Source organism: Xiphophorus couchianus, chromosome 12, assembly GCF_001444195.1.
Source record: "Xiphophorus couchianus chromosome 12, X_couchianus-1.0, whole genome shotgun sequence".
Taxonomy (NCBI): Eukaryota; Metazoa; Chordata; class Actinopteri; order Cyprinodontiformes; family Poeciliidae; genus Xiphophorus; species Xiphophorus couchianus.
The window spans coordinates 9,744,150-9,772,106 of NC_040239.1; the positions used below are offsets into that span (position 1 = coordinate 9,744,150).

The 27,957-nt window shown below is 35.9% G+C and overlaps 1 protein-coding gene across 2 annotated transcripts; it reads right to left on the minus strand.

The window, feature by feature from the left end:
- Nucleotides 1-329: 329 nt before the first annotated feature.
- Nucleotides 330-27,546, minus strand: zgc:63587 (septin-2). 2 transcript variants are annotated; one of them, XM_028033270.1, is made up of 12 exons: nucleotides 27,392-27,546; nucleotides 21,070-21,118; nucleotides 20,567-20,666; nucleotides 20,394-20,480; nucleotides 19,933-20,056; nucleotides 18,994-19,128; nucleotides 18,580-18,697; nucleotides 4,243-4,344; nucleotides 4,020-4,165; nucleotides 3,753-3,836; nucleotides 3,612-3,669; nucleotides 330-1,187 (listed from the first exon to the last, which is right to left on the minus strand). In XM_028033270.1, exons 2-12 carry the CDS (start codon nucleotides 21,094-21,096, stop codon nucleotides 1,122-1,124), a joined length of 1,047 nt encoding a protein of 348 aa, XP_027889071.1. In that variant the 5' UTR covers nucleotides 21,097-21,118; nucleotides 27,392-27,546; the 3' UTR covers nucleotides 330-1,121. The 2 variants fall into 2 exon arrangements, with proteins under 2 accessions (XP_027889071.1, XP_027889072.1); XM_028033271.1 differs by having other exon boundaries at nucleotides 27,367-27,484.
- Between the last annotated feature and the right edge of the window lie 411 nt (nucleotides 27,547-27,957).

Sequence of the window (27,957 nt, forward strand, 5' to 3'; positions counted from 1 at the left end):
AGCGTCATAGGAAGGTTGAGTATTTTATAGATTACTTGTACATTTAAATAATTCTAGATGTATTTTTTTTTTTTTAATTTGAAGAACTTATTGGTTGATTTCAATTGTTATAAATGTTTAAAATAATTTGTAAAGTGTGCTTCTTCACACAGAGGATCTCACTGCAGCCAACAAACAGGAAGGAAATCCTACAAGATGAAAAAAAAAAAAAAAAAACTCAGACTAAACAAAAACATCCTGTTTGGAAAACACTTGATATCTTTGACTAAACTCTGAAACTAACATCCTAAACAGCATAAATAAAAACATAACAAGCAAAAAGGAACATATTACTTTAGTCATCAACAGATTTTATTTCAGAAAAGTACAAAAAAAAGATTGTCGACAGCTAAATACAAGTCCTTTATGGCACATAGTTAAGAAATGATTGTTAACCCAAGATAAAGACAAAAAGATGAGAATGGCACATCAGATGGACAACAGCGCGGGAACAAAGATTCAATCTGGAGGGGTTAGAAGAAGTTAAATAAAGTCTTTAATATGGATTTTCTTCTTAAGAAACGCGTAGTGTAGACAGTTTTAAACTGAAGTTAATACAGACACGATCACAACTGTTTTCAGTCTGCAGTTTGGATCTAAAACTGCAGACAAAAACAAGCAGGTGATTCTAAAGTACAGTTGGATTTTATTGTTAATTATTAAAGTTCTGCTGAATTGCAATGAACCACATAATACCGAAGAGCTGCAGCCGGCAGGACTGAAGGCAAAAAGAGGCTGAAAGTTTAATTAGACACAAAACAAAAGTTAAAACTGACAGCAAAACAGACAGAAACTGGCGGTGAAAGTAAGATTCAAACATCCTGTAAACTTTAGTGACGTCTTTTAGTACCGTTCTCAATGGCAGACAGACAACGACGACGTAAGGCTAATTAACGGATAAATGTTCATGATAGTCATCTTTTTTTTAGAGAATAAAAAACAAAACAGAACAGTGTGGTTCTCCAGGCAGCTGGTGGATGGATGCGTAGCAGGAGCAAACAGACGAAGAAGCAGATGATGAAGATCCAGGTGTGATTCCTGATTGGAGGGTTTCTGTAAGTATGGCGCACGCTTCCCCTGTTTCACTCGTCAGATTTCATCTTCATCTGAGCCTGCATCTGAGCGAGCATCTCCTGCATGCGCCGCAGCTGCAGAGAAACAACAAAAAGAATCAGAAAATTAAAAATAACCAATGAAAAACAAACATTAAGATGGTTTTCATACAGCTAAATAAATATCTTTCATAAATTAACTGTGTAAAAACCATTTAAAATTTCTGTGTATTTTGTATTATTTTCAGATGTAATGGCATCAGGAAAGTGACTAAAGTGTGTAATTAATGTTAAGAGTATTTGTTAGTAAGTATTAAATAAAACAAGAGTTTTGGTGACTTTTAAAATATCTGTTGCCATCTTGTGGCTGTGAACGTTAAGGTCAGCAAATACTATTTTCCTCTTTATTGTTTTAATTTGTATTAAAATAACCTTTTTCTTCTGTGTTTGATTATACCAGCAGAGAAAATAGAATACATATATTATTTCAAATAAACCTAGTTTCCCTCATCTTACATTTTATTTTGAAAAGTTTGTCTTTTTGTATTATTTCCTCCTACCTGTGTTTTATTTGTAACCTTTACCTCAGTATCTTGCAGAAGTACAAGTTCTATTTTGATACTTTTATTGTGGTGAAATTGAAAGTATTTAAAGCGATAAGAAAATTTTTTCAAAGCGCTGCTCTCTGATCAGTTCCCTGTGATCCAGTCTGATTATATTTTTTATTCATCTCTTTTTCTTATCAGGTTTTTATTCATCATTATTGTCGCTTTGATTTATTGTTCTTAAACACTTTTAGATTCTTTAAAATGTTTAAAATATTTTGACAGAACATCTGGATGTGAAGCAGAGTCATAAACCCAAACGTAAAATAAAACCTTATTACTGTAAATCATTGTTGTTATTTTTGTGAATCTGACTTTAAAGCATGTCAAACATGTCAGGCATCGAGAGTCAAATAAATCAGCTTTAATATTCCTGAATTAAGATTTAAGTTTAGGTACTGAAATTAGCTCTAGCTTTTATCACTGAATGATCCATACTGTTAGCTCATTTGACATGCACTGAAGAAATGCTTAAAATGTGCATCAACAAAGAATAACATATTTATTTATTAAAATACCACCTATCTTAGTAAATAAATCCTCTCATCTATAAGATTATCTATTTTCCTAGATGTAGTGATGAATATTTGTAATAATTTAAGTCAAAGATTATAATTCAGTAGAAAATTGTGTATTCTGTACAGAACTGTAAGGTATTTACGCCATCAATGCGCCCTCTAGTGGTCTAATTTATAATAATCAGGTAATATAGTTAATACAGTTGAATGCAGTTCAACTATATTAATCTTTATTTCTTGCCATCTTTAAATCATATACTATTTTCACAATTACAATTAAATATAAAAGAAAGAATAAAGACATAAAAATGCCCTTTCTGGAAGAATTTCTTTTGCACACGGTCGAAATAGCCGACGGTACGGATGGTGAATTGACAGATTTGTATTACAACAATGCAAGTTGAAAACCTTTACAATCTGTTATTTGAGCTCCCACTTTATTATTGCAGCAAATAATAATTAAATATTGTTAATTAACTAACACAGTTAACAAAACAGAGCTGTTGAATCAGTTCCACTTGGCTCTTACTAGTAACTTTAGATTTTAGGAGCAGAGGAAGTGACTGCAGTGGCGTTTCCTCCTGCTGCAACAATTACAACATGTAGAGAAAAGCAGTTCTTCTCGCCGGCGCTGAGCGCCTGGAGGCTACTGAGGTCACTCCTACCATAAAACTCAGCTAGGACATGCAGGGAGGAAGTGATGGCATATCCTGTCGGCATACTGCTTACAACAACCGTGATTGAGCCCCAGCTGCAGCAGGCCAATCAAGAGCAATCAGAAAACAAAATTTTAAAATTAGGATGTTTTCCTTGCTTATAAATACAAGAAAAAGGGCAGAAAAGACGATAAGTGACCCTGAAATAGATTTTTATAAAAAAAAAAAAAAAAAGAAGAGTAAACTTCCACCAAAAAAACTTGAGATTTATCTCAAAATTTTTCTAGAAAAAACAAGAAAATTTCTGTTGTTTAGAAGTCGAACATTTGCTAGAATAAAAAACTAAATTTTTTTAGATTAGTCTCAGAAATTCAAGAAAAAATTATTATAAATGTTGTACAATAACCCCATAATTTTTCGAAAAAACAACATGGAATCTTCTGATTTTTTCCCAACAGGTTTCCGACATTTGAAACTCAAATGTTTGAGAAAAAAATTGAAATTTGCTATAAAAAAACTCATAAATTTCTGAGAATAATCTAAAAAATTTTGTAGTTTTTCTAGCAAATTTCTGACTTTTCAAACTCAGACATTTTCTTGTTTTTTTTATAACATTTCTGAGATTTTGTGGTAGAAATTTACTCCTCTTTTTTTATTTATAGTAGCAGTAATACACCAGCGTAAGCAGCAGTGCAGAGAGACTAGAGATCAGCTTGTGCAGCCTTCTTTATTTGTTTTTACCTCCAGCTCTTTCTGTAGCAGAATCTGGTCTTTATCCACCACATCCTCATCCACAGCTCTGCAGGAAAAACCAAAAAATGAATAAAATTAACCTGAATGAAAACAGCTGAGGGTTTCCTGTTGATCTGATCAGCGTCTCACCTGCCGGCTCTCTTCAGTCTCTCGGACCGGAAGTTCTCATAATGCAGATCTTGAGTTACTTCCTGGAGGTCTTGCATGTGGGTCCTAAAACAACCAAAAATTCAAACAGCTTCATTCAGAAGCTCTTGATAAGCTTCAGATGGCCACAAGAGGGCAGTAACGTTTAGCTTTAAGTCATTTTCCAAACTAGACTGGTTCTGTTGAAGTTTTCATGTCTTACTCCAAAAAGTCCACTAAGCTACGAGGTTTATTGCCAAGGAGACTCACACAAGCATGGTGCGTAGCTTCAGGAAGTCATTGTGCTCTGGGTTTTCCACCTCCACCACCCCCCACGGGTACAGACGGCCACGTATCTTCTTCCCCTTCACCTCAATCAGCTGGTTGGACCCGATCACAGCAAAGGGGATGCTCGCCTGCAGAAAGGACGGTAAAAGTCAGTGGCTGCACAGAGAAACAAGGAGGAATATCTTGATGATATTTATCCTCCCACCTTCAGCACTCGGGTCTGCTCCTTAAACTCCTCGTCTTCATCAGAGTCAGCGTCAGGAAGCTGGTAGATTTTGATGCCGTGCTCGGCGATTTCATCCAGGATCTGATGAGAGTTTGACAGGAAAACAAACCGTGAGGCTGAGGAGCAGAAACAGGTGGAAACAAACACAATCTATCGCTATCTATGTATCAGTTTCTGCCAGCATTTATTAATTAAAACCAACATTATTAAAGATAATAAAACCTTGATAAAATTTATTGTGACAATGATAAGTCTAAATTCTAGTGACAATAAATTAAACAACAAGAAATACGATAGACGTCCACCACTGACTGAAGAACATATTAAAAACCTTTGGCATATATTTGTACTCAACATGTTGTAGAACATTTACAACATTTAAAGCTGCAAATCTTTGGGGGATCTGTCTGTCTACTATATTTGCACATCTACAAAAAACTGAAATTTTGTTCCATTCTTTATAAAGCAGTTCAGGCTTGGTCAAGATAATAGAGATCAATAACATCTGGATTTATGAAAATAAAACAGTTGAACTTTATTTACTGATTGTGGAAGTTCTCAATGCAGTTGGCTGCATTGAATTTTATTTAGGGGTATCTGGGTAAAAGGGATAAATAGATTCTTGATTTTTAAATATTTCCATGTTCTCCTTTCACCTTGCAATTATGCTCAAACTTTTGTGTCAAAAATCTCAAGAAAATACATAATTTTGTAGTTAAAAGTTGATGAAACAAAACAGTTCATGCGGTATGAATATTTTTACAAGGCACTGAGGAGTAAAGCAAACTTTAAAGACAACCGAAGAAACACATAAAAGTCAGAAAATAAAGTCATAATAATATGAAAATAAAGTCATAGAACAAAGAATTTTTATTTCGACTTTATTCTCATCTGAGAATAAAGTCGAAATAAAAGGGGAATAAAGTCGTAATAAGAGAATAAAGTCATAATATTACAAGAATAAAGTCGCAATATTATTACTTTATTCTCATAATTGGGGAAACAGAATCCATTTCTATTAAAGGGTAAAAATAATAGCTCCAGCTTTCACTCGCCAGGTTTAAAAACTCAATAGTAACTTCCAGGTTTACGTAAGAGCCTGTTGTTCCAGCAACACTTTTAATTAAAGCTCTGCCATGGAGGAAAAAGGCACGAGAGTAAAGCAGCAGACAGGTGAAATAATAACAGTCTGTGTGTGGATTCAAGCTCTTAATAAGTACGGAAAAAGGTCGCTCTCCCTCCTTTTTCTTCTCCGGCCGGTAAAGAAACAAGTAAAAACAAAGGAGCTTTCTTCTCTGTTACTGCAGGGACATATGTCACTATTTATTATTCTAAACATCAAAGCTGCATTTTTCTTTTGTTTTCACAAGAGCAGAATTTTTCATATTCACAATGTAGGTTTACATAAAGGAGCCAAGAAATGCCAAGTGTTGTTTTAGGGGGACTTTCATGTGCTGGCGTACATAATGGGACAGTAATGAGTCAGCTGGGGAAGTGAGCGCAGGTTCGCCTGCTGGAGTCCATGTTGTGGCGGCCGGCTTGTTTTCTCAGTGAGCGCTGGACGCTGAGTGTGTGTGTGAGATAGTGTGTGTGGGGCATTGTTGTGGGGCAGATCTAAAAACAAACAAGCTTCGCAGGACTCAGAGGAGAGCGTGACACCGGATCTGAGCCTCCTTCCCCCCCTTTGGTCATGTACGCAAAAACACCCGATGTACAGAAGCGGTGTACGTGGCGGCTAAATAAACACGACTGTGACGAGGCTGAACACAAAGAATTTAGGGAAACTGTACAGTCAGAAGGAAAAATAAACACGCTGATGGGAAAAATCGAGGCGCACAACAAATCGAGATGGTCAGTAAGCAAATAAGATAAATTAGAATTCAGATCGTAGGATGAAATAAAATAAAAATTAAAAATTAAAAAAAAGCAGCAACAACTGAAACATGCTCAAAGGAAACTACACTTAAAAGTTTACCGGGTCATTCCTGAAGCACAGTTTTGTAGTCTGTCATCATCTGTTTGCAGCCCCTCCTAATCCAAAATGTCTGTTTACCAGAATTATTCTGCTCCGCAACTTGTGCTTAAAACAGCCTGACACCTGTAATCAGGACCTCTCATGGATCATCAGCTGCCAAAATCACCGCCTGCAGCAAATCCCTGTTGTCTCCTGCTGATTTAACAATGTAGGCCTCAACGCTACACCAGACTCTCCTCAAGAGTGAGCGAACGAGCAAGCTGTGTATTTTAGTTGGCACCTGCATGCTGGCAGTGGAAGCCATTTTGATTTTTATGACTATCCTGCTGGGCATTAATACAACACTGGCCCCAGCAAGCCTCCTTAATGTTGTTATGGTTGGCTGTACGGGTCCACTCCGCGATGTTCAGGGAACAAATCAACTGTTACACCAACCGGGTTCCTTCAGATATTTAATGTAAACATTCCTGACTTTTCTAGACTCAACTAGGCATTAGAAAATATTAAAAAATAAAGTTTATCATGATTTTAATGCAGATATTTCCACAGTGAGCAGCAGAGTTTAAGAGAAGGAAAGATATAAAATAAGTGAAATAGCAGTAGGACACAAGGGAGGAAGGAACTGAAGGACAGACACAAGGAGGGAAGAAAGGAAAGGAGAGAAAAAAGGTATGGCAAAGAAAAAGTTTGGACAAAATAGAAGACAGAGGAAAGAAAGAAGGATGAAAGTAGGACAGAAAATATTTATGAAGGAAGGACAAAAAGGGGTAAGAAGGGAGGTAAGAGCAAGGAAGGAAAGGAGAGCGAGAGAAGAGAGGTAGGAAAAAAATCAGAAAAAAAGACTATAGGACACAAAAGAGGAAGGAAGGTGGACTCAATGGAGGAAAGATAATAAAGAAGAAAGGAAGGGAAATAGGAGTCAAAAGAGGAAGGCATGGAGGTAGAACACAAGTAAGGATGGAAAGGAGAGAAAAAAGGGAGGAAGGAAAAAATGACACTAAAGAGGAAAGAAGGGAGGTAGGAGTCAAAGAAGGGTATAGGACACAAAATAGGAAGGGAAGGAGGCAGAAAGGAAGACAGCATTTAGAAAATGAAACAGATGCGTACATAAGTTTTTTAATGTTATATTATTTTTTCAAACCTCTCCAGGAACCAAACACTCATGACTTTACCGCAGTATGGATCAGTGGAACCATCTGATGTCTATTTATTTCTCATTTTGTACTATTTATTTCTTTATCTTGGTATATTACGTATATACACATAACCTGCATCTTAACTCGAGTCGAGCAAATCTCAATCTCGTAATCTGTTGATGACAATGACAAATAAATCTTATCTTATCTTAAGTAAATATTACTTTAGATTTTTGGAAACTAAGTATTTTTTTAAGTTGTGGTATTTCATCATGTTGAGGTTGACTGAGGTTTACCAGTTAGAAATGGGTCAGGAATTTAAACGCCACAAGTCACAGCAAACATTGATTTATACAGAAAAGCAGGGATCAGACCGTTATAGAAATAGCAGCATTAGATATACTGCAGTGGTTATGTGTGGCCCAAATATAGCAATACCTGCAGGCCTATACATAGATATAATTACACAGAGGGATGTGGTGGGACAACAGCGAAGGTCGAACCAAAACCGCCAATCAAAACAAGGCGCAGAGCCGTCATTAAAGGGATCAACGTTTTCACCGTGTCAGCCTCAGATGGGAGTAATGTTTTTATGATTTGTTCATTTTCACACAAGCAAACCCACAAAAACAAGTGACTCAAACACCTAAATCATTTTCACAGGAGGAAAACCTGTGAGTCGAAACGCTGCTGACACATTCGCAGTTGCACAGTTTTTCTCACGTGCCTCTGGAGGACGGAGCTAATTCTCCTCTGGGGTGGCATCTTGCGTGTGTCCACGAAACCTAAACTGCAACAATACTTGGAAGTGTACAAAAGCATTCCAAGGAAATCAACAATGAGCACACGGGGGAAAAAAACAAAACAATTAAATGCATCTCGGTATTAATCTACCTAGATTGAAAAGAGAATTGAAAACTTGCAGGAAGCAGGTTGGGGACACTTTTGACGTAATGTTTATGTAACGGAGCAGCTCTCTGCCAGCTTCGTTAAGAAGCGCATCTGATCAGCTTTGGACCAACATTCGCTTTGAGAGAACATCTAAATCCTTGAAAAATCCAGCTTCTTTACACAAGCGGCCCTTTATCATGCTCTTTTAAATAATATCAGTTTTCTCTAATCTCGTTATGAAAGGGAACAATGTTTTAAAGCAAAGAGTAACTAATGGTGGACCGACTGGTGGGACAGTATGGGGCTGAGGGACTGGGGCCCTGTTTTTCCAAGGCTGAAGAATTTATTAAAGGAAAATCCCAGCCACTGTGATTGCTCTGTGATCCTAATAACATTCCAGTTGATGCAAACAGCTGCTTGCTCTTTGCCTCGCAAAATAAAAAATAAAATCCTCTCTGCCATATTCCAACCAGAAATGCTCTTTGTAGCTTTTGAATGACTGCATGAAGTAGAAGGAAAATGATAAATATGCACAAAAATGCAATTTTTACTTATTTTGCTGTGTTTTACACTTTTTAAAACCCCCTTTTAGTTGGAGGTACAGCTGAAATCTTTTTGTCTCTTTCAGCTTTGGACATCTATAGAAACAAATGTTTGCTCCCTTTTCCTTTAAAAATGGCTCAAAATCAGACAGAACGAGAAAGTCTGTAAAATCAAGTGTTTTCAAGTGTCGCCACAGAGTCTCAGTGGAATTACGTCTTTGTGGACTGCGTCACTTTTACACTCAAAGATGGTTTGATCTAAAAACTAAACTGTATGTTTATGAACATCCTGCTGAAGGCAAAACGTACACCTTAATTTTCCATCACACAAAAATTGACTTTATGGTAAAAAATTTAATTTTTGGTCAATTTTGACCAGATGAGACCAGCTTTTGGTCTCATCTGGTGAGATAAACTTTTTCCACATATTTGTAATGTCCCTACATGGGATGCAGAAAACCTCAATTAGAACTACGGCCTTCTTTCAATGGTGGTTTGCTTTTTGCCTCTAATCCACACTAATCAGATCAGTAGGAGAATCTGTCAGACAACTTTAACTGAACTTAGTAATTGCAGCTTTAGATCCTATTTTTAAGGACAGATAGATTTGTATGTCATCTACCCCACAGTGACAATAAATATTATGTCTAGTGATGATCCTAAAGGGAGCATGTCCAATGAGAACAGGGTGGGGCCCAGGACAGATCCTTGAGGAACTCTCCAGGTAAGTAGAGCTGCAGCTGGAAAAATTTCATTTATCTTTACAGAGAAACTTCCCTCTGTTATGCATGATGGAAACAAAAGAAGAGCAAAACATTTAATGTCTACATATGGCTTGAGACTCGTTAGGAGAAGGTGATGAACCATCCGGTTAAATGAAGCCATAAGGTCTACAAGTATCAGTAAAATTGTTCTTGAGTGTATTGGCACTTTTTAAAACCAGAATGGATTTGTCATTTACACACTACAAAGTTTGAACCAGTAAAGAAAAGTTTTCTCCAAAACTTAAGACAGAAAAGCTGGTTTAGAAATTGGTCTAAAATTTGAGAAGACTGCAGATAACATTAAAAAATCACTGTTCGTACCATCCCCAAAGTGCTGGGTTAATTGAAAGAGCAAATTCTACTGTTAAATCCAGACTTAAAAAATGTATGGAAGAAACTAAAAGGCCATGGCCAGAGTGTCTGGATTTAGTGAAAATGTACATGAGAATTGTGCCCACCGGGAATGGTTTAACTCCTTTTGAAATAATACACGGCAAATGTGCCAGCAAGTGATGTATTCCTGATGTCTGTGTTAGACTTCATGCATAATATGAAAAACAGGTGGGAAATGTTAGAAAAATTATCCTCCTGTTCATTTACTTATGAGTTTATTTTACAAGTTATGTTTTCATATTATTCTTCTCATATTATTACTCTCATATTATTCTTCTTTTTATATTTACTTAAACTTCTCTTTCTTTTGTAGTATATTATTAACTTTGTTTAGGATGTTTGCCTGGAAGCTGATAACGTTAAACATTCATGTGTTATTAGTTCCATATGTAACTGATTAGTTGTGGTCAGTCACATGCCCTTGTAAGGGCATGTCCATAGGCGGTACAAGAATGTGAAGACGGTTGGTCAATTCTCTGTGTGAAGAAGCCCAACCTCCTTTTTCTATACAATAAAGAGAAATGCAAAGAAAGATACAGCAGAATTGATTTCAGACAGTGTTTGACAGCGATTCGTCGCGTCTGTTCTCAATTCTCCTGTTCTGCAGAAAAGAAAATAAAACTAATCTCTGTCTCTGGCTGATTCTTTGCAGGTTAGGATAAAATAAACCTATCATATTTTATATTTGAAGAGAGGCTGAACTACAGCAAGCTTGGAGCAAAGACAGAGAAAAGTGATGTAATTACCAACATGTTCTGACAACACAGAAAACTTCCTACAGTTTTCTGTGATTCACAAAGTATACAGAGCAAAGCTGATACAAATGCAACCCAAATAAGAAAGGCCACAGTTCAGACCATCATCTGAAAATTAACTGGAAAATCCTTTACAAAATTTGTCTTCTGTCATATAAACTCAAAAAACGGGAAAAAAATAAATAAAGCACACACCTTGGTGTAGATTTTAGGCCTGAAGAGTAAGCGACACAAAACAGAAGTATTAAAACTAGAAAATTTGTTTTTAATTTTTTAAAAAAAATCCAGTTTAAAATCAAATAAAAGCTGAGAACACCGAGCCAAGCACTATTAACAATAGTAAACAATATTTCATGTTTAATTACAAAAACAAAGGGCAGGCAAAGAGGAGAAAGAAAAGCTTATTTCTTGCTAGTTCACCATTCTTTCTCCTCTTTCAAAACTTAATTTGCCAACCTGAAAGATGGGAACAAACACTCGTCTCTTAGCGGGAAAAGCTTTTCAGCCAGTCATCTTTCTCCAGCCTGCAGAGAACCTGATGAGAGCGAGGGAGACCCAACAATACCTGAACCACAGGAGGGGGTAGCAGGGATTTAGACTTCAGACAAGCCTCTTGCAGAAAAAAGAATAACATGTTTGCATGCACCAACTTGTAGCCAACCTCTGCCTCACTTTCACTACTATAATCTGGCATTAATGGTAAAAAAGGGGACTAGATGGTGGGTAATTGTAGCTGCAGAAAGTCAGTGATTTACTAGAACAATTTGGCAATGGAGGAAAAAAAACAGGCTTGCATCTTCAACCTACAGACATAGGTGGACAGAAGACCCAAACATTGTATTTTAATATTAATAAAAAGTAAAAAGTTGCCAAAAAATTATGCAGGACTAAAAAAGTATTTGGTTTAAAAGTTACTGAAGCACTAACTGGTAAAAAAAAAAAAAGAAAAGAAAGTAAGCATTTGATTTCTAAAAATGATTTAATCAGACAGAGCAAAATATAAAGTTATGTAGAAATCTTGGTACAAAAAGACCAAAATGGAAATAATTTATATTAACAATTACAAAATAACAAAATGAATTTATTTCAATGTAAAACTTTAACAGGATCTGCAGGTGTGTGTCTGTGTCTGATGAATCTTTGGTTAAAACAAGCCTGTTCTTCCTTCAGTGAAGTTACTCAGTGGGTAGAGTATCCAGAAATATTAATCAAGAATAATGACACTTAATAAAATTACTCAAGTAAAACAAAATTGTACAAAATACTGATAAAAGTATTTTTCCCCAAAGGTTACTCAAGTAAATGTAGCCAGTTGCTACCCAACTCCACCTACAGAGCATTTCGTTGTGACACAAAAACAATTTCTTTCTGTCCATGACATTAAAAAAAACCTTAATATATTGACTACAATAAAAACATATTTATTAAAAGTTAAAAAAAATGCATTCAAGGTTAGTGTGTCCCAACCACATGAGTACCATTGATCCACACACACGCCTCCCTACAAACGCGCACACACACACACACTCCTATTGTCTGAGAAAAGTATTTGTACAGTTAAGACCACCCACCTCTCTGATCAAAGAGCACAGACACAATTGAGCTATTCATGTAATCTTGTATTTAAGTGAGACTTTAAGAGGGGAAGCAGAGTGAATATAGGAATTCAACCAGACCAATATTTTTAAACTGGTCTAAGAGCTACACTAATAAATGCAACAGATATAATCGACTCTTTAGCGGCGCTGCCCTTCAGCACTTTCTCAGAACAGAGGACCGTGTGTTCTGGAGTTGCTCGCTCCATAAGGGAAAGCAGATATTTATTGTTTTAAAATCAGCGGAGATGTGAAGCAAGCCTGGGCACAATGACCGCAGGAGAGCAGGAAAATAAATATATCCGCGTGTTTGAAACACTCGCAGGAAAACGGCCAAGCACAAGAGCAAGGACGCACACAGAATGAAGTCATTCCTGCTTTCATTTCAACTTTCTAAGAGAGTTTACAATCTGAGAAATGGTATAACAAACACAAGCAGTGGAAAAGCTGCGCAGAAAAGATCTATGAACAATAGATACAGATACATCTCAAAGAAAGTGAAACTCACACAAAGTAATGAACATTAGCCAAAAAATATAATTCCTAAAGAAAGTGTTTCTTCACAGAGTGCTGTAATCAAAACAAATTTTTTGAAAGTTAAGTGGAAGGAAAACATTGGAGGAAAAAAATCCACAAACAACAGGGATAAACAGTCTTAAGAGGCCTGTTTGAGTTTGTGGACAGAGGAGACTGTAAGGGTGAGAAAACGGAGGAAATTTTAAATGTTCAAGTGGATGGCGTAGAGTTGATTGAGGAGGAAGAGGAGCAAATCATTCCCCCCCAAAAATGTGTTGAACGTTTGGAAACATCTTGGGTTCGGCAAAGATGGTGGAAAGAATCATTCCATCAACATAACTGGATGTGAAGTATTTATTCTTTCTTTTTTTTTAAGGATGCAGGAGGTAAATGTTATCGTCCATTTATTGCTATCACGTTAAGCTGATCAATATATCATGATGTGATTTTAAGTATCTGTATCGGTTTATTTTAGAGACTATTTTGTTCAAAGTATTAAAAACTAACATGTAACTACAGCATTTTTGAGATACAGCTAACTTTCCATCATCACACAGAACAAACTGAATTTCTTAAATTTATTCTAATGGTGGATTAACAACCAAAAGCATCTGACTCTTCAAGTTTGACTCATATGCACTTTGAATGCAGACGCTTGACATTTTCCTCTACACTTAGCATTTCTCCCGTCAGGTGCATCTAGTTTACATTCAATGTCTACGTGGAGGCGCGTCAGACGTGTCAAAATTGCTCTAGCCGGTATTTTCCTTTGCTGGCCTATTTGTCAGATGCATTGGACACTCCTGATGCGTCAAACGCTCCAATGTGCCTCCACACAGACTTTGAAACCAGACGGGCCTGACGCTCAAAACATGTTTGGTGTGAATGCACCATAAGGCTACTGTGTTCTTACTGAAGTCACATCTGGGGGAAAATATCATTTTTATCAAAACTTAATTTGCTTTTCACCCAGCGTTTTGCTTTGGGGGCAGAAAACTGATATGACTAACACTTTGTTGTTCAGCTCAAACCAGACAACGTTATGTGTTGCTTCCTCTGCAATTCCAGTCTAAACCTGCTGTCCTCCCAGCTGAAAACAGTAATACAGTTTGAGACTAAAGCCCTATACAGGATATGACTTTAGGGTCCCAGACTGAGAGGATCAGCCTCTCAATATACCCTCCTGAGGGGCAATTTATAAACCAGGAGCATAGCAACCCCGGAGAAGGAAATTGGCATTAGATGGAAGGACAAAGTAAAAAAGCGCTTTGTGAGGCAGTTCCAGGAGAGGAACGACTCAGGAAAGCACAATTAAGGGGAGGAGAGGTGAACGATGGGAGAAATGTTCACCCCGTTCTCTGAGTCTCAGCTGTACAACAGGCTGGACGGTTGAGTCTTTTCAATGGAAACAGTCTCGCCACATTACAGGAAACTTATATTGTTCCATACAAGCCGTTTCCCCTCATAATAAGAGAATGGGCAAGCACTGAGGAAAGCACAGGGGAGCAGGGATTTATTATGAGACAAATGGCTTCAAACTGTGAGAAAGTGCCAGCAAAACACAAACTAATAAATTGTGAGGGCAAAAACACTCTGCGTTATCCATCATCTGAGGGTTTCTGCTTCCTGGCGGGTTCTTGGCTCCTGGAGCTCTAAACTCAGAGGAAGGTTTGATGTCCTGCTTCATTAAACACGACTGACTGCTGAGAATCCGCCGCATAATTTAGCCAGAGGTGGGCAGAGTACCCAAAAATTATACGCAAGTAAAAGTACCATTACTTTAATATATCTCTCCTCAAGTAAAAGTAAAAAGTAGTCCTCCAAGAAATTACTCAAGAGAGATAAAGCACTTGGCAACAATGCTGCTAAAGTACTGAGCAACCAATCAAAACATCATATAATATTTAAAATCAAATATAAAGTAAACAGGATCTGATCTGAAGCTTTTCACTTTGATTCCTTTGGAACAATTAAAATTTATTTATAGACAAAAAGAGAAATCTTATAAAAATTTCTCTTTTTTAATTCATATTTTATTTGAGTCAAATTTCTTAGTTGCTTGTTTTGTTAATTTTGTTTGTTTTATCAAAATGGGTCTCTGTTGTATCACAGATCTTGGATTTCAATGAGACAACCTGCATAAATAAAAGACAAATAATTAAAAAAAACAGAGTTATGTGAAAATATTGGTATTTTAAGGACCAAAATGAAAATAATTCATATAAATAACAATTAAAACACAGCAAAATAAGGCAAAATAAATATTTTTCCAAATTAATTTATTTTGATATTAGATTTATGAAACTTTAACAAAAACTGCAAGTGTGTGTCTGGTGAATTTTTCGTTAAAACAAGCTTGTTCATCACTCAGTGAACTTACAATACACGCAGTACTTCATAATAAAGTTATTCAAGTAAAAGTAAAAAATACAATGTTAGAAAAATACACCAAAAAGTTGTTTTTTTCTTCTAAAAAGTTACTTTAATAAATGTAACCAGACAAGAAATACTTGAACTAATCTGATCAAACCTCCTAATACACAAGCCAGTTCCTTTAAAAGACACTTAATAAAGATAAATATGTATGCATAAATAATACACAAAAAATACTTCATATATGATTTATGCAGGGAATTCTGACTTATCACATTATTTGTTGAAATAATAAATAACTGGGTTACACACAATAATTCCAGCAGCATACTGAGTAAAATGAAATGGGATGAAACTGAAACTTGTGCATGCTCAACCTGCAGCCAAACAGGAGATAGGAGGAATAATCTGCACTCATTAGAGACATGGTGCCATTTCTAAATGAAGATTTGTCAATTAACCCTCTAGATTTCCTGTCGATAACATCTTTCCAAGAAACTCACAATCACTAGAAAGATTTAAAGATAAAGTCTGAGCTCAGAAAGGAAAACAGGACAAAAACATTTATATGTAGGTGCAGATAACAGAAACAAAATGGGCTGCTAAATCCTCAGTGGTATGGGTTTCTGAGAAAAGATGTGAGGATTTCTTAGAAAGTTTTGTTTAACTCTTTAGCTAATTGCTCTTCGGTGTACAATGGGAAATGTCTGTTAAGGGAACATTTAGAGGAGCTTTGGACAAACAGATGGACAGATAAACTCACAGACAGATACTGCAGCACTTTTATTTGTGCTGCTATGACTACATGTTTACCACAGGAGAAAACACATTAAGAGGGGTGTAAAGACAAATGTCACGTCCGACTTCTAATCAGGACATGTGACCTGCTCCAAGCTGCCAAGCTCGGGTTAGTTTCTGGGACAGAGTGGTGACAGGAAACATGGTTTTGTTCATGTTTGGTGCCAGAGGAACACTTAAAAGGTCTAGGAAGGTTAGACCATCAAACAACACAGCAGTCTAAACTATAAAGTCATTTTTATCACAATGGAGATGGATTTCTGTGATTTTTTTAAATGGCTCCCACAGGTAAATAAATAATATAGAAAAAAGCATAATGTGTAATTTTTATGTCCATGTCTTTTGATATGTTCATAAAAGTTAACCTTTTAAAAAAAAAAAGACAAAAGACCGTCACTTTCATGATCAACATGAGACAACCTAAAGAGCCTTGGTGATAAATGAGGGAGTTGAAAGCAGAAAGTGAGGAGAAACGAAGTGGGAAAACCGAGAACAGAGCAGCCGGCTGCCTACTTTGATGCCTGAAAGGCAGCCGACTCCAAGACCTGAATGAGACGCTGGTGGGAGGTCCGAGTACGAAGAGGAGGACAGACAGGCTGGCAGTCAATACAAATCATGAAAAGATTAAAAATCTCAAGTTATGACTGCATGTTTTTAAAGAAGCTGTCCACAGTCGCCATATGCTTGATCAGCAGAACGGCTTGTTGGAATGTCAACAACTCAATCAAATTGACTTGGATTCCTTATATTAAAACTTGATAATCAACTGAATTTCATTTGGTACTTGAATCTGATTATATTTTATGATTGGGTTATAACTTGGTATGAATTGGATCCAGTCGTCCTTTAGAAAGAAATGACATTCATAGTCATTTGGTGCTGTATGTATAAAACTGAACTAGGATGGGAATCAGTTCATAAAAGCGGCTGAAAAAGAAACTCAGAGGCAGCGAGACACAAGATTATGAGTCAAAATTATTAGTAATGGGTTAAAGTTCCTCTCTGAGGTTCTTTATCAGCTGCTATTCGTTTGTTTTATCTCGTTCTTCATCACACATAACATAAACAGAAGAATGTTGAGCAATATTAAGCACTACCAACCTTGAAACTCATGACCACTAAACATCTTGCATCTACAATAAAGCAGAGAATCAGAAATGTTGTTTATAAATGAATTTTTAAGTTATTTGAATCATTTTGGGAAATGTTTTAGCCCTATTTATAAAGATACTCTCACTCAAATACTGCAACCTCTTCTTGTCATTTCTGCATGACTTGCAGCCCTAGAAAACCTCCTGGATATTCCATCACATTTTGATTCCTGAGCCCTTCCTGAGTTAAAACATTAGAATTGTTGTTTCTAAATGAACATGCACTTGTTTTCTTTGCATTTTCTGAGATCTGAAAGCACTGCAGGATGAGAAAATTTCTCATTTTCTGCAAAGAAATCCAAAATTTTTGCTTGAAATTTCAGAGACATGTCAGTTCATTTTACTTAAATATGTACCTCTGAAAAGTAAAATTAGAGAAACTGATCATTTAAATTTTTTCCAGGAAATATATTCTTGTAACTCCTGTTTTCAGAAAGGAAAAATACATTTAATTTTAATTAAAAGGCTTTCAAGAAAAAAAAGATGTGTTTGACTTGTTCTCAGTCCCAACTGGGAAAAAAGATAAGCAAAAATGTTTAAGATGTTTTTTTTAATAAGAATATTTTATTTCTATATAAATTTAATGTATTTAAGGATTGAGATGGCTTGGGGGATTGAATTTAGCCGTGTTATGCCCCCCAGATATTAAGGGTTAGAAGTGAGGAAGCAAATGTTTCTGCTGTTCCTTGTTGGGTTAATTTGTACAGGTATATTGTAGAACTGGGCTGGTCTGAGTGGCTGCTTTACTTATAAAAGCTGTAAGAAACCTACAAAAAAACAGAGGCTCATGTTCGCAACTAAAACACCAACATTATTTGTGTGGCGGGCTAAAGAAGCAGGAAAGCTTGCTAACTAATAATGAATATGTGAGGTTATCACTTGAAAACACTCACAGGTGTCCATAAAATAAGGTGTTACTACGTCCTTCCCCTGTGGACAGCAGGATGCCGAGGAGCGTGCAGACAGGCAGGCAGGCAGACACCTGGGTCGGCTCCAACAGGAAGTATGTGGAGCAACTTAAAACTGGATATGTGTTGCATCCATGTTATATACAACACTCCTGTTCCTTCTACAGTTTCCTCTCATTTATTGCCCCTCCCTAGACTTTTAAAGAATCTGCTGGTGTCATGAAAAACACAAAAAGGTCATACATCACTGTAATTACACAGGGAAGCACTGCTGCTCTTCAAAACAAACAGAAAAACGCCAGACACAGAAAGCTTCCAGTACGCATGGAAGAAAGATTTAGGTTTCACCCAAATATTCTGTCATTAATTTGTTAATTTGGACCACATGTCAGGAATAAACCTTTCACCTGCAGGTGGAATAAAATAAATAAATGGAAGATCCTAAAGAAATGCAGCAATACTTTTATCTCCATGTCTCCTGTGGAGAAATCGGCTTTAACAACAAGACATGAAACTCACCCTTCTCTTCAGACGATCCCTCTCCCTCAGTGTGAGCGTATCAGCCTTGGCGATTACTGGAACAATGTTGACTTTGCTGTGGATGGCCTTCATAAACTCCACATCCAGAGGCTTTAGACTGGGAGAGAGAAGAAACAAGGAAATTAATCAGGAAGAAAATAATAAAACATGAAAACAGCAGACCCAAGAAAGAGGAACAGGACAGGAGAAAAACTGAAAATGGATAAAACAGAACTGAATGATTAGAGGAAGCTAAAGTTTGCTTTACAAAATCTTTACAAATAGAAACTGTTTAGCCAGAAGAAACTTAAGAAGAAAAAAAACACATCTCTGTCTTAACAGTTTTAAACAAAAATACTGCTTAAATTTACTTTAGTATAATCAAAATTTGTGACATATTTGCATTATTTTTACCCGTGTCCAAATGGAGAAATGAAATAAAAGCAGCAGTGCACCCTGTTGTCCACTATGTGCCTCCGGTTCAGCCCACTCTCGTCATGTAGGTATCGCTCAAACTGATTGTCAATGTACTGGATGATGGTCTTGAAGCTGATGTCAGAAAAACAAAACACAGATACATACTCTTTAAAAACAATTAGATAAGGCAAAGGCAGCAAAACAGATATTTATGGACGACATATTGAACTCTTCAATGAAATTTTAGTGTTTTTATAGACAGTTAAGGGCAAAATTACTCAAATAACTGAAAGATTTAGGTTCATAATCTTTTAATTTTATTGACTTGTTTCTTCTGACTGGAAGCTCTACTAACATCTCAGCGTCATCATAATCCTGACATGGAGGGAGGTAAAGATTAGGGTGATGGTAAGGAGGCCTTCCAACTTTAAAGACAATTAAAGACAAATAACCAAAATACCGGCATAAACATGCAAAAAGCTTATCAGCGCTTATAAAAGGTGTTCTATTAGTTTAACAGAAAAATGCTTTTCAGCTGATTATTGAGAAGTACATAAAGTTTTCAAAAGTAATGTTTTTGTCTAAATTTATATAGAAATAAATTATTCTTATTAAAAAAAACATCTTATAAAGATACTCTCACTCAAATACTGCAACCTCTTCTTGTCATTTCTGCATGACAAGAGGTTCTTTATCTTTGTTCCCAGTTGTGACTGGGAAAAAGTCAAACATATCTGTTTCTTTTTTTCCTTGAAAGCCTTTTAATTAAAATTAAATGCATTTTTCCTTCTTGAAAACAGGAGTTACAAAAATATATTTCCACACATAAAAGCAGAATACGAAAAACAAATGAAGATCCATACTTATTTCACACCACTAGACGTTATCTAAAAGTATAACAGGTTTATGAGGATGATTATGTTAAATCAGATGTACCAGTCTTGGCTGTCGATGGCGTCACCGTATCCAGGGGTGTCAACCACGGTGAGCCGAAGCTTCACCCCTCTCTCCTCGATTTCAACAGTGGATGCCTCGATTTGGACTGTCCGCTCAATTTTTTCTGAGGGGTAAAAAGAGTAAACAAAAGCACAACACCTCTGAAAATACCGTTAATGTATTTATACAAGGTTAAAAATATAATTTCTCCCTATATGTGCCAAATACTTCAAAACCAGATAAGTTGACTTCTTAAACTTTTTGCAGTTACAAAACTTGGTCAATTTTTTTTCAGTAAAACAAATCCTAATCTGGCTGAGTCATGAGCAGGGCCGTCATTTTGAAGGCTGCAGCATTCCAAACGGTCCTCCTCAAATAAAGCTCAGCTGGAGACTTAGCTGCAGACATTTCTTCTTTATTACAGAGTCTGTAAGCGTGTGCAAGTGAATTAGAGAGCGTACCAGCAGCTCCAGGGATGTAGCGCTCAGGGTAGAGATCAGTAAGAAACAGGCTGTTTATAAGTGTTGATTTGCCCAACCCGGACTCTCCTATTTAAAAAAATTGAAGAAAATTCATTATGTATTAAAAAAACAAGCAAATAAATCAACATATGCAGTTAAGAGTGATCACTCACCAACTACCATAAGGGTGAATTCAAAGCCTTTCTTCACAGATTTTCTGTGCACTTGGTTTGGAAGGTTTGCAAAACCAACATAACCAGCTGAATCTGGAAACTGAAAAACATTGAAAAAAGAACATCTCAAATCTGTAACGTGAGATATAAAATTCAGATTATAACATAGCAATAAAAACCATAGCAGAGCAAATTTATTTTATGAGCTTGTTTTCTTATGCTTCACCAATTTCAGTGAATAAACTGGTAATTTCTTAAGCTCTAAGTCAGTGCAGATGTAGGTGAGATTGCTGGCAAAGCACATCACTGGAAAATTCCAGCAGCCAATAAAATAAAGTCAAGAAGCACTTGAGTTTAGACAGGATTTCCTTTTTAAATGCTAATACAAGCATGTGGGCAAAACATTAGTACCAAAATAAGTCACATGGATCTCATTAGTAAGCTCTCTTCCAAATGTGAGAATTTAAAGCAAAACTACACGGTTGTGTCATTCTTATCCTCACCTTTCCTTTTTCTCCAGACTGCGACATCACTACTTGTTAAGACTTGCGCCTGCAAGTAAAAAGAAAAGATTAATTGGAGGATGATGTAGCATGGTCTATAACATCTCATGTACAAAGCTAAAACAGAATTAAACCAAAAAAAATATTTGATAAAGCTGAACTCCATAGATACACCTGCTGCAGAATAGCAGGTGTTTCATCTAGGAGTGCACCCAATTCACTCTTCTCACTATATCATTCCAAACAGTTGACAAAGGAACAAAGCCAGTGGTTAAATCAGCAACATGATGACTGAGCAGGAAGACTGGACTTCATTTTATCAACAGTGAACTGGCTCCTGAATTGCAATGTGAGAAACATTAGAGTAAAGTAATAGTGTCAGACGCAGATTCAGGATGATCCTGAAACCATTTATTCGGGACTAGGTGCTGTGGAAACTTAATCTGAGCCCAGTCCATTGGTATGTAACGAACCAATCAAGTGCACGAACACTTTGGGAATGAAAGCATTAATTATATAACGTTGTAGTTTTGGGCCCCTTTTTGTAAGCACATGAAAGTGGGCAGAGATCCTTGATACTGACAGGGTGGTTTCACCAAGCCTGTAGGGAGAACAATGGATGTTTAACCTCTTGGTTCCTGAAACCTTTCCGATATGGGCCAGCTCAGCTGAAGGAGAACACGTGTCTCACCCTTTACTAGAGTTCAAGGTCAAGGACTACACAGCCACACCAATCATTTAGGGAGGAAAAGACAAGGGGAGTGACCCGGTCAACGCAAGATGGAAAGTGTTAGAGACTGCCCCAAGAAATAAGAGCTGATTAAAAGGAAATAACAGGCTCACAGAAATATTTATGTGACCTTAAATTTAAAAATGCAGATGTCAGACGGTTTGCGAGAAATCAATTATCAGTAAATTGATAAATGAAAACAAAACAGATTTTAGTCTTCTGTTAGCAGCTTTAAAATGCATGACAAACTCATTTTAATTTTTTGTCCCACATCAAGACATTTAATGTTGCTAAAAAGCCGGTTGTGCCACAATGAATTGATAAACCCCATTAAGAAGCTTAAAATCTTATTGAGCTTTGAGAATGTGTTCTCAGTTATGCCATTACCATTATGTTACTTGAAAATGGTCTCAAAATAACAATATTATTGTTTATGACAATAACTTTGGGGACAATTTATTGTCCAGCAAAATTTGTTAAGGTGCAGGCCTACTCCTGCAACGTTCAAAATCTTATAAAAGCAGCAGCTGAATCAAATAACAAGATTTGAACAGCGAGCAAAAGACGTCCAAATCAGAATCCAATTCCCAACTTGAAACTCAGAAAATCCAACTTTCAAGTACAACCAGAACAGACAAGCACTTCAAACCTACCAAACAGCTTTATAGAGAATCTGAAAAATTTATTATTCGTGTACTAAAGTCTAATACTGCAAAGTCTGGGAAATAGTGGCATACAAAAAAAAAGTCAATCCCTTTTGAGTATTTTACATGTGAAAGTGTTAGCCCTCTGGTGACATAGGAGACATTGCCATTACATGAGTCACCTTTCTGGCCATCGCGTAATCTGCCTTGAATCGTATGACTATCCTTCTAGTAATTCAGTGAGCACCAGATAAGCTAAAGTGCATTATTTCAGCCTTGGAACAAAGTGGGGAACACACCAACAGACTGACTCACAGCCCAGTGTAACACCAGCCTAATCATTGGTTTCTAGCCTAAAAACACACCTAATGCAATAATTAATGTGTTTTCTTTTCTAACGGACTTGTGAGCGACCAAAGTGGGCCACACGAGCGCATTCATGTGCATCAAACACATACACCAACCCCAAAGTGTTGTTCCTCGTCCGGCTCTGTGGGAACCAGCATTAGTCCGGCAGCAGATTAATTAAACTGTTCCAAAACCGCAGCTGTAATCTCACAAAGACAACACTACAGGACACACACGTAGGAGGCACACTTCAATAAGGCTTTCTTAATAATAGCCACTTAATCGGCTGGACTGCCAAACAGCTTACACACCAAAACACAGAGCGACCAGCGGGTCGTGCTTGTGATAGATTGAACTATTGAGAAAAATGCCACATCAAAAACAGTGAAATTTAAAACTTGTAAGACAAGTTTAAGGTTCATTTATTAGTTGACAAAATGCTACAAAATTTCAGAAAAGCTCCAACGATCCTAATGGAAATATGTAACTTCTCCACAAGTGGAGTCTAAATAACTTATTAGGAAGACAGATCGGATTTTACGAACTAAAGTCTTGATGAGCCAAAATAACAAACCTGGCAATAATTCACAGTAAACAATCCCAGAACTGGTGAACATTAAGAAACAGTGACTGGTTCATATGTACATCTCCTCAAAACTGAATGTTGTGGTTATTGTTGCGAGATAATAATCAGGTGTCAGATGTTTTTAAAATGTTATACCCTCTGCATTTCTTTAACTACATCTCTATTCGTTTTCAACATCATGCTTGTGGTCCAAGCACTTCCATAGAGAGGAAGTGCTTGGTGGTTTATAAATTTTAACAACCTCAAAGAGGCGTTTCATCCACACAAATTTAATACGAAAGACTGAGACTCAAGGCATCCATAGCGTCTTACATGTCAAAAACCAGAATGACAGAGGTAGTATGTTGACGATTAATTCAACATACAAGTGTCTTAATAAGCTCATAGCTGATCAATTATAATTTGATTACATTCTGTAAGAAAAACTGATTAAAGAGGCTAAATGCAGTGAATGTGAACAAACTCAACTCTACCAATTTTATTCTTCTTTTCACATTTTTTGAATCGTATTGAGAGAGCTTGACTTGTTTGGAGCATTTGGTTTTTGAACTTGTGAAAAAACTTCATTATTGTTAACAATTTGAAGACAAGTTTGCTGGACCAAAGAAATTTTCCTGAAGAAATTGAAATGTCATAGTTTTTCCTCATAGTTCTAATATTATATATTACATTTTAAGAACTTTGCTAAAAAATAAAAAGCATAAAATAATCTTCAGTTGTAGTTTTTTTTAATAAATCAATTGGTTGAAGATCAAAATCTATTTCCTTGATTAGCCTTTTCTGTCATGAAATGCTGCCGAAATGTTTCCCCCTCTTCATTAAACATAACCTGTTGTTGGGAGTGCTAATTTTACATTTAGAAATTTAATAATTATCAAATTAGATAGTATTTTATATTTTGTGCGACTCAAAACTACTACATCTACTGTATCTTTACTTACTTATCTGCAGAGGGGTTTTTTAACCCACGTAAGTTTCTCAGTTTGTACAACAATATTTTTATTTACTGATTTCTGTCCTTTATTGAGGTCTGGCCAAAAAATTATTGATGTAGTTATATTTTTTGGTTGATTTTAAAGTAATGAGCAATATGTTTATTACAAAACATGGTGAGTGAGCAGTTATCTGTACAACCAAAGATTTTTATTTAAAAATGCAATTATAGGAGATGTGACTAATAATATTAAAAAAAACAAGAATAAAAGCAAAACTGTCAAGGTTACTATAATTTTTTTAATTTTTTTAAATCTTTATTCATTTCATTCAATACAAATAAAAAAAAAAAATTTAATACAAAGAAAAAAAAATAAAATAATTTAAAAATGAAATGAAAGGTAGCAGAAAGAAGAAAATAATTGTTGGATAATTGTTGTCTTTCCTGTGTTTTGTTTAATAGGTATTTAGACCCAACAATAATCTTATAATATCTGCCCCTTTTTCTCAACTATGGATCAAAACAACAAAAAAAATTAATTTTCTAAGTTAAAATGGTTCATTTAGATGTGAAGACTGGTGTCTTATGCATTTGCGAATTATTGTTTTTTTATTCAGTTTTTCTCCGCTGTGTAACAAGATTATTCAAAACCTCTAACACAATAACGCTGGCCCACTTTGTCTGTCAATATGAGTCATGTTTTGTTGTTGCATTCACACCTCTCAGGAAAACAGGACGAAACATCCTCTGGTAGTTTTGTAGATGGGTGCATTGGTGCTTGAGTGGGAGATAAAGTCACAGGAAAGGAGAAAGGTCAGAGACAGGTCAGGGATCAGGGTTCAGAGACGCTATTCGCCGGCAGGATACGTTCCTTTGATATCAAATTTATTTGTCCAGCTAAGTTGTTTTCTGTAGTAGGAGACAGCTGTGGACATTAGATTACAGCTCCTAGAGTCAGTCCTTGTGCTTGAAGCGCTAAACATTCAGTAAGAATGGAAGTGAATTACGCAGGCTGTCAGTGGGCCAAAAACACAAGCAAAGATGAATGATAATTCTTCAATAGTGGCCTGCTGCCACATCTAAGCAACATATTACAAATATTTAATGGTTTCCCACTCTTATTGTCAAGTTGTCTGAAAGTGAAATTAATTATTGTGCCACACAATAAATAATAATCAAATAAAGGAAGAAGTTTTAGAATATGCCACAAGTGGGCTTAATATTAATTTTTTCGCACAAATGAGTGAAACCAGCCTATTTTACGTCAGACCTGTCAGAAGCATTAGGTTTTTTTATGATTAAGAAATGCATCAAATATAAGAACTACCAGGCTATGTTTTTGTCTGTTATTGGACAAGCTGGAATAGAAAATGTTGGCAAGTTTTGAGAAATCGCACAGTTAAGGAAACGGTCTACTAGCTCTATAGGAAATACATACAAGGGCTATTGTTGATAGTACTGAATATACTAGTTTTGGTTAATGCAAATATGAAGAAATAAACTATGTCATTCATAAAATTTCTTGGATGTGCAGCTTTCCTCTTCATCAAAAAAGACAGAAATTTTCAAAGTTCTTATTTCCATAAACTCACGTCTCATTGTTGACTCAGTATTTATTTCTTCATTATTACTATTGTTTTATTTTATTTAATTCATCTTAAAAATAGTTTTGATTGGATTCCTGTCCAACCCTTATAAGTAGTACTAAAATAAACATATTACTGCATATTATACTTATTTTGCATAATTTTTAGTGCTACCTTTATTTGGAAAACCCAGTTTAATTGCATGTGGTTTCCATGGAGAAAATTTCACTTTCCAATTGTAGAATAATATACAGTTTTGGCAGAAAACACAGCCAATAAGGTTCCCACTCTTTTCTGGTGTCGCTACTTTTGGTTCTGATATACATAACCATCATTCGACCACAATAGAAAGGCTTCCTGAGGTTCTGTGTAGTTAAAAAAATGTTTAACCATCCAACCTTTCACTACAAATTTGAACCTTTTAAGTTTGAATATTTAATAAGAAACCACTACAGTGCTATATAAATAGGTAGCTAAAATAAAATAACTCTGATTAGGAGCACATTGCACTTTGAGATGTACAACAATTATTGAGCTATAGTCTGTCTTGTAAATCAGATATGTAGTAACTTTAGTTTACTGTGTTTTTGGTGATCCAGAAAGAGACATTTCTATAACTTTGCTCTGTTTTAATAATTATTTAAATTTACTAGGAATGATCTATTGTTAAGACACTTCCATTTTCAATATATTCAGAAAGAAGGGAAAGGTTTGTATTTATGGCAAAAGAAAACCATAAAAATAACTGGTATGGTCAAATGGAAGCATCACAAAATCACTTATTTCAAGCTGGCCTTAAAATCTTTAACTGCTGCATCTTTATTTTTTTAAGAGTAACCTCTTTGATTGTTCATCATAGTTTGTCAGGAAATGCTTAAGTCTCAGCCTTCCCTGTATATACGAAGAATAAATATTCGATCTAATCTAATCTATTTATTGTAGACATTTAAAATTGAATCCAACTAATTTTTAATAAACGTTTAAAAACAAAACAATAAGTGAGTTCAAATCCCTCAAAAACGTATATTTTTTTCTTTTAGACAAAAAAGAATAAGAATGTGTTTGGACAAGTGTAAAGTGATGAAGGGAAAAATAAACTTTAAATCATCTCAAAAAGTCTTAGGGCCTCTGAGTTTGTAACATTGATGTCCACCACACCCAGTTTGTCAGGAATTAAGTTTACAAAATACCAACTGGGACAAGGTCACTGTTGTTTTGACCTACACCCCAAGTTAAATCCAACATAACATATAATAACCTTACTCTCTCCTGCTTTAACGCTATATTTTATAAACAGAATTTAGGCGTAAAACAGAAAAGGAACCTGGCCTAACGTTACATGCCAAACTTTAGCTTGCAACAGTTGTTACCGCGACCGGTGTCGTGTTCCCAACTCGGCTTCCACAGACTCTCCAGCGAGCTCTTTTCCACAAACTCCAAATAAACTCAAGTTTTCGGATCAAACTTACTTTTAACGGGCGCGCCGCGTCTTACCTGCACGGTATTCTGAGGTATAGTTAATCAACGGGAGCCTTTACGCTGTTGCTACTTTCCCAGCCCAGGAAGGGGAACCCGGAAACTGCTTCCCTAAGTCCGCCCTCCTCCAACCAACAAGCTGCTTGTCAACGGCTGTCCCGTGGCGTAACTGCCGCCATTACGGCTCAGCAAAGTGGGTGGCTGAGCCATTCATGTTCTGACACATTAGACCCAATATGGCGGACACAGAACTTTACTTTACTTCACTTTAATCGTCTGTTTTTCAACGTCTCTAAATGTTAAAGCCATTTCTGATTAGTTGTAGGTAGCGTCCAAATTGTCACAGTAAAAAAAATGTTTTATCATGGAAAATAATGATAAAACATTATCATTATTTGATAATAATGTTATTATTAACATTATAATAATTATATAATAATAATTATTATTAACATTACTAATAATAATAATAATGTTATTATTATTATTATTATTATTATTATTATTATTATAACATTATTATATGTTATAATATAATAACATATAATAATGTTACTATAATAATAACAACATTATGTAATTAA

Bases quoted from the DNA above. Each gene is read 5' to 3' on its own strand.
- zgc:63587 (XM_028033270.1), bottom strand. From the start codon at position 21,096: ATGTCGCAGTCTGGAGAAAAAGGAAAG. The intron at 20,057-20,393 runs GTACGCTCTCTA...TTTACCCCTCAG, and splicing joins CTACATCCCTGGAGCTGCTG to AAAAAATTGAGCGGACAGTC. The intron at 19,129-19,932 runs GTACATCTGATT...TTCTGACATCAG, and splicing joins GCCATCGACAGCCAAGACTG to CTTCAAGACCATCATCCAGT.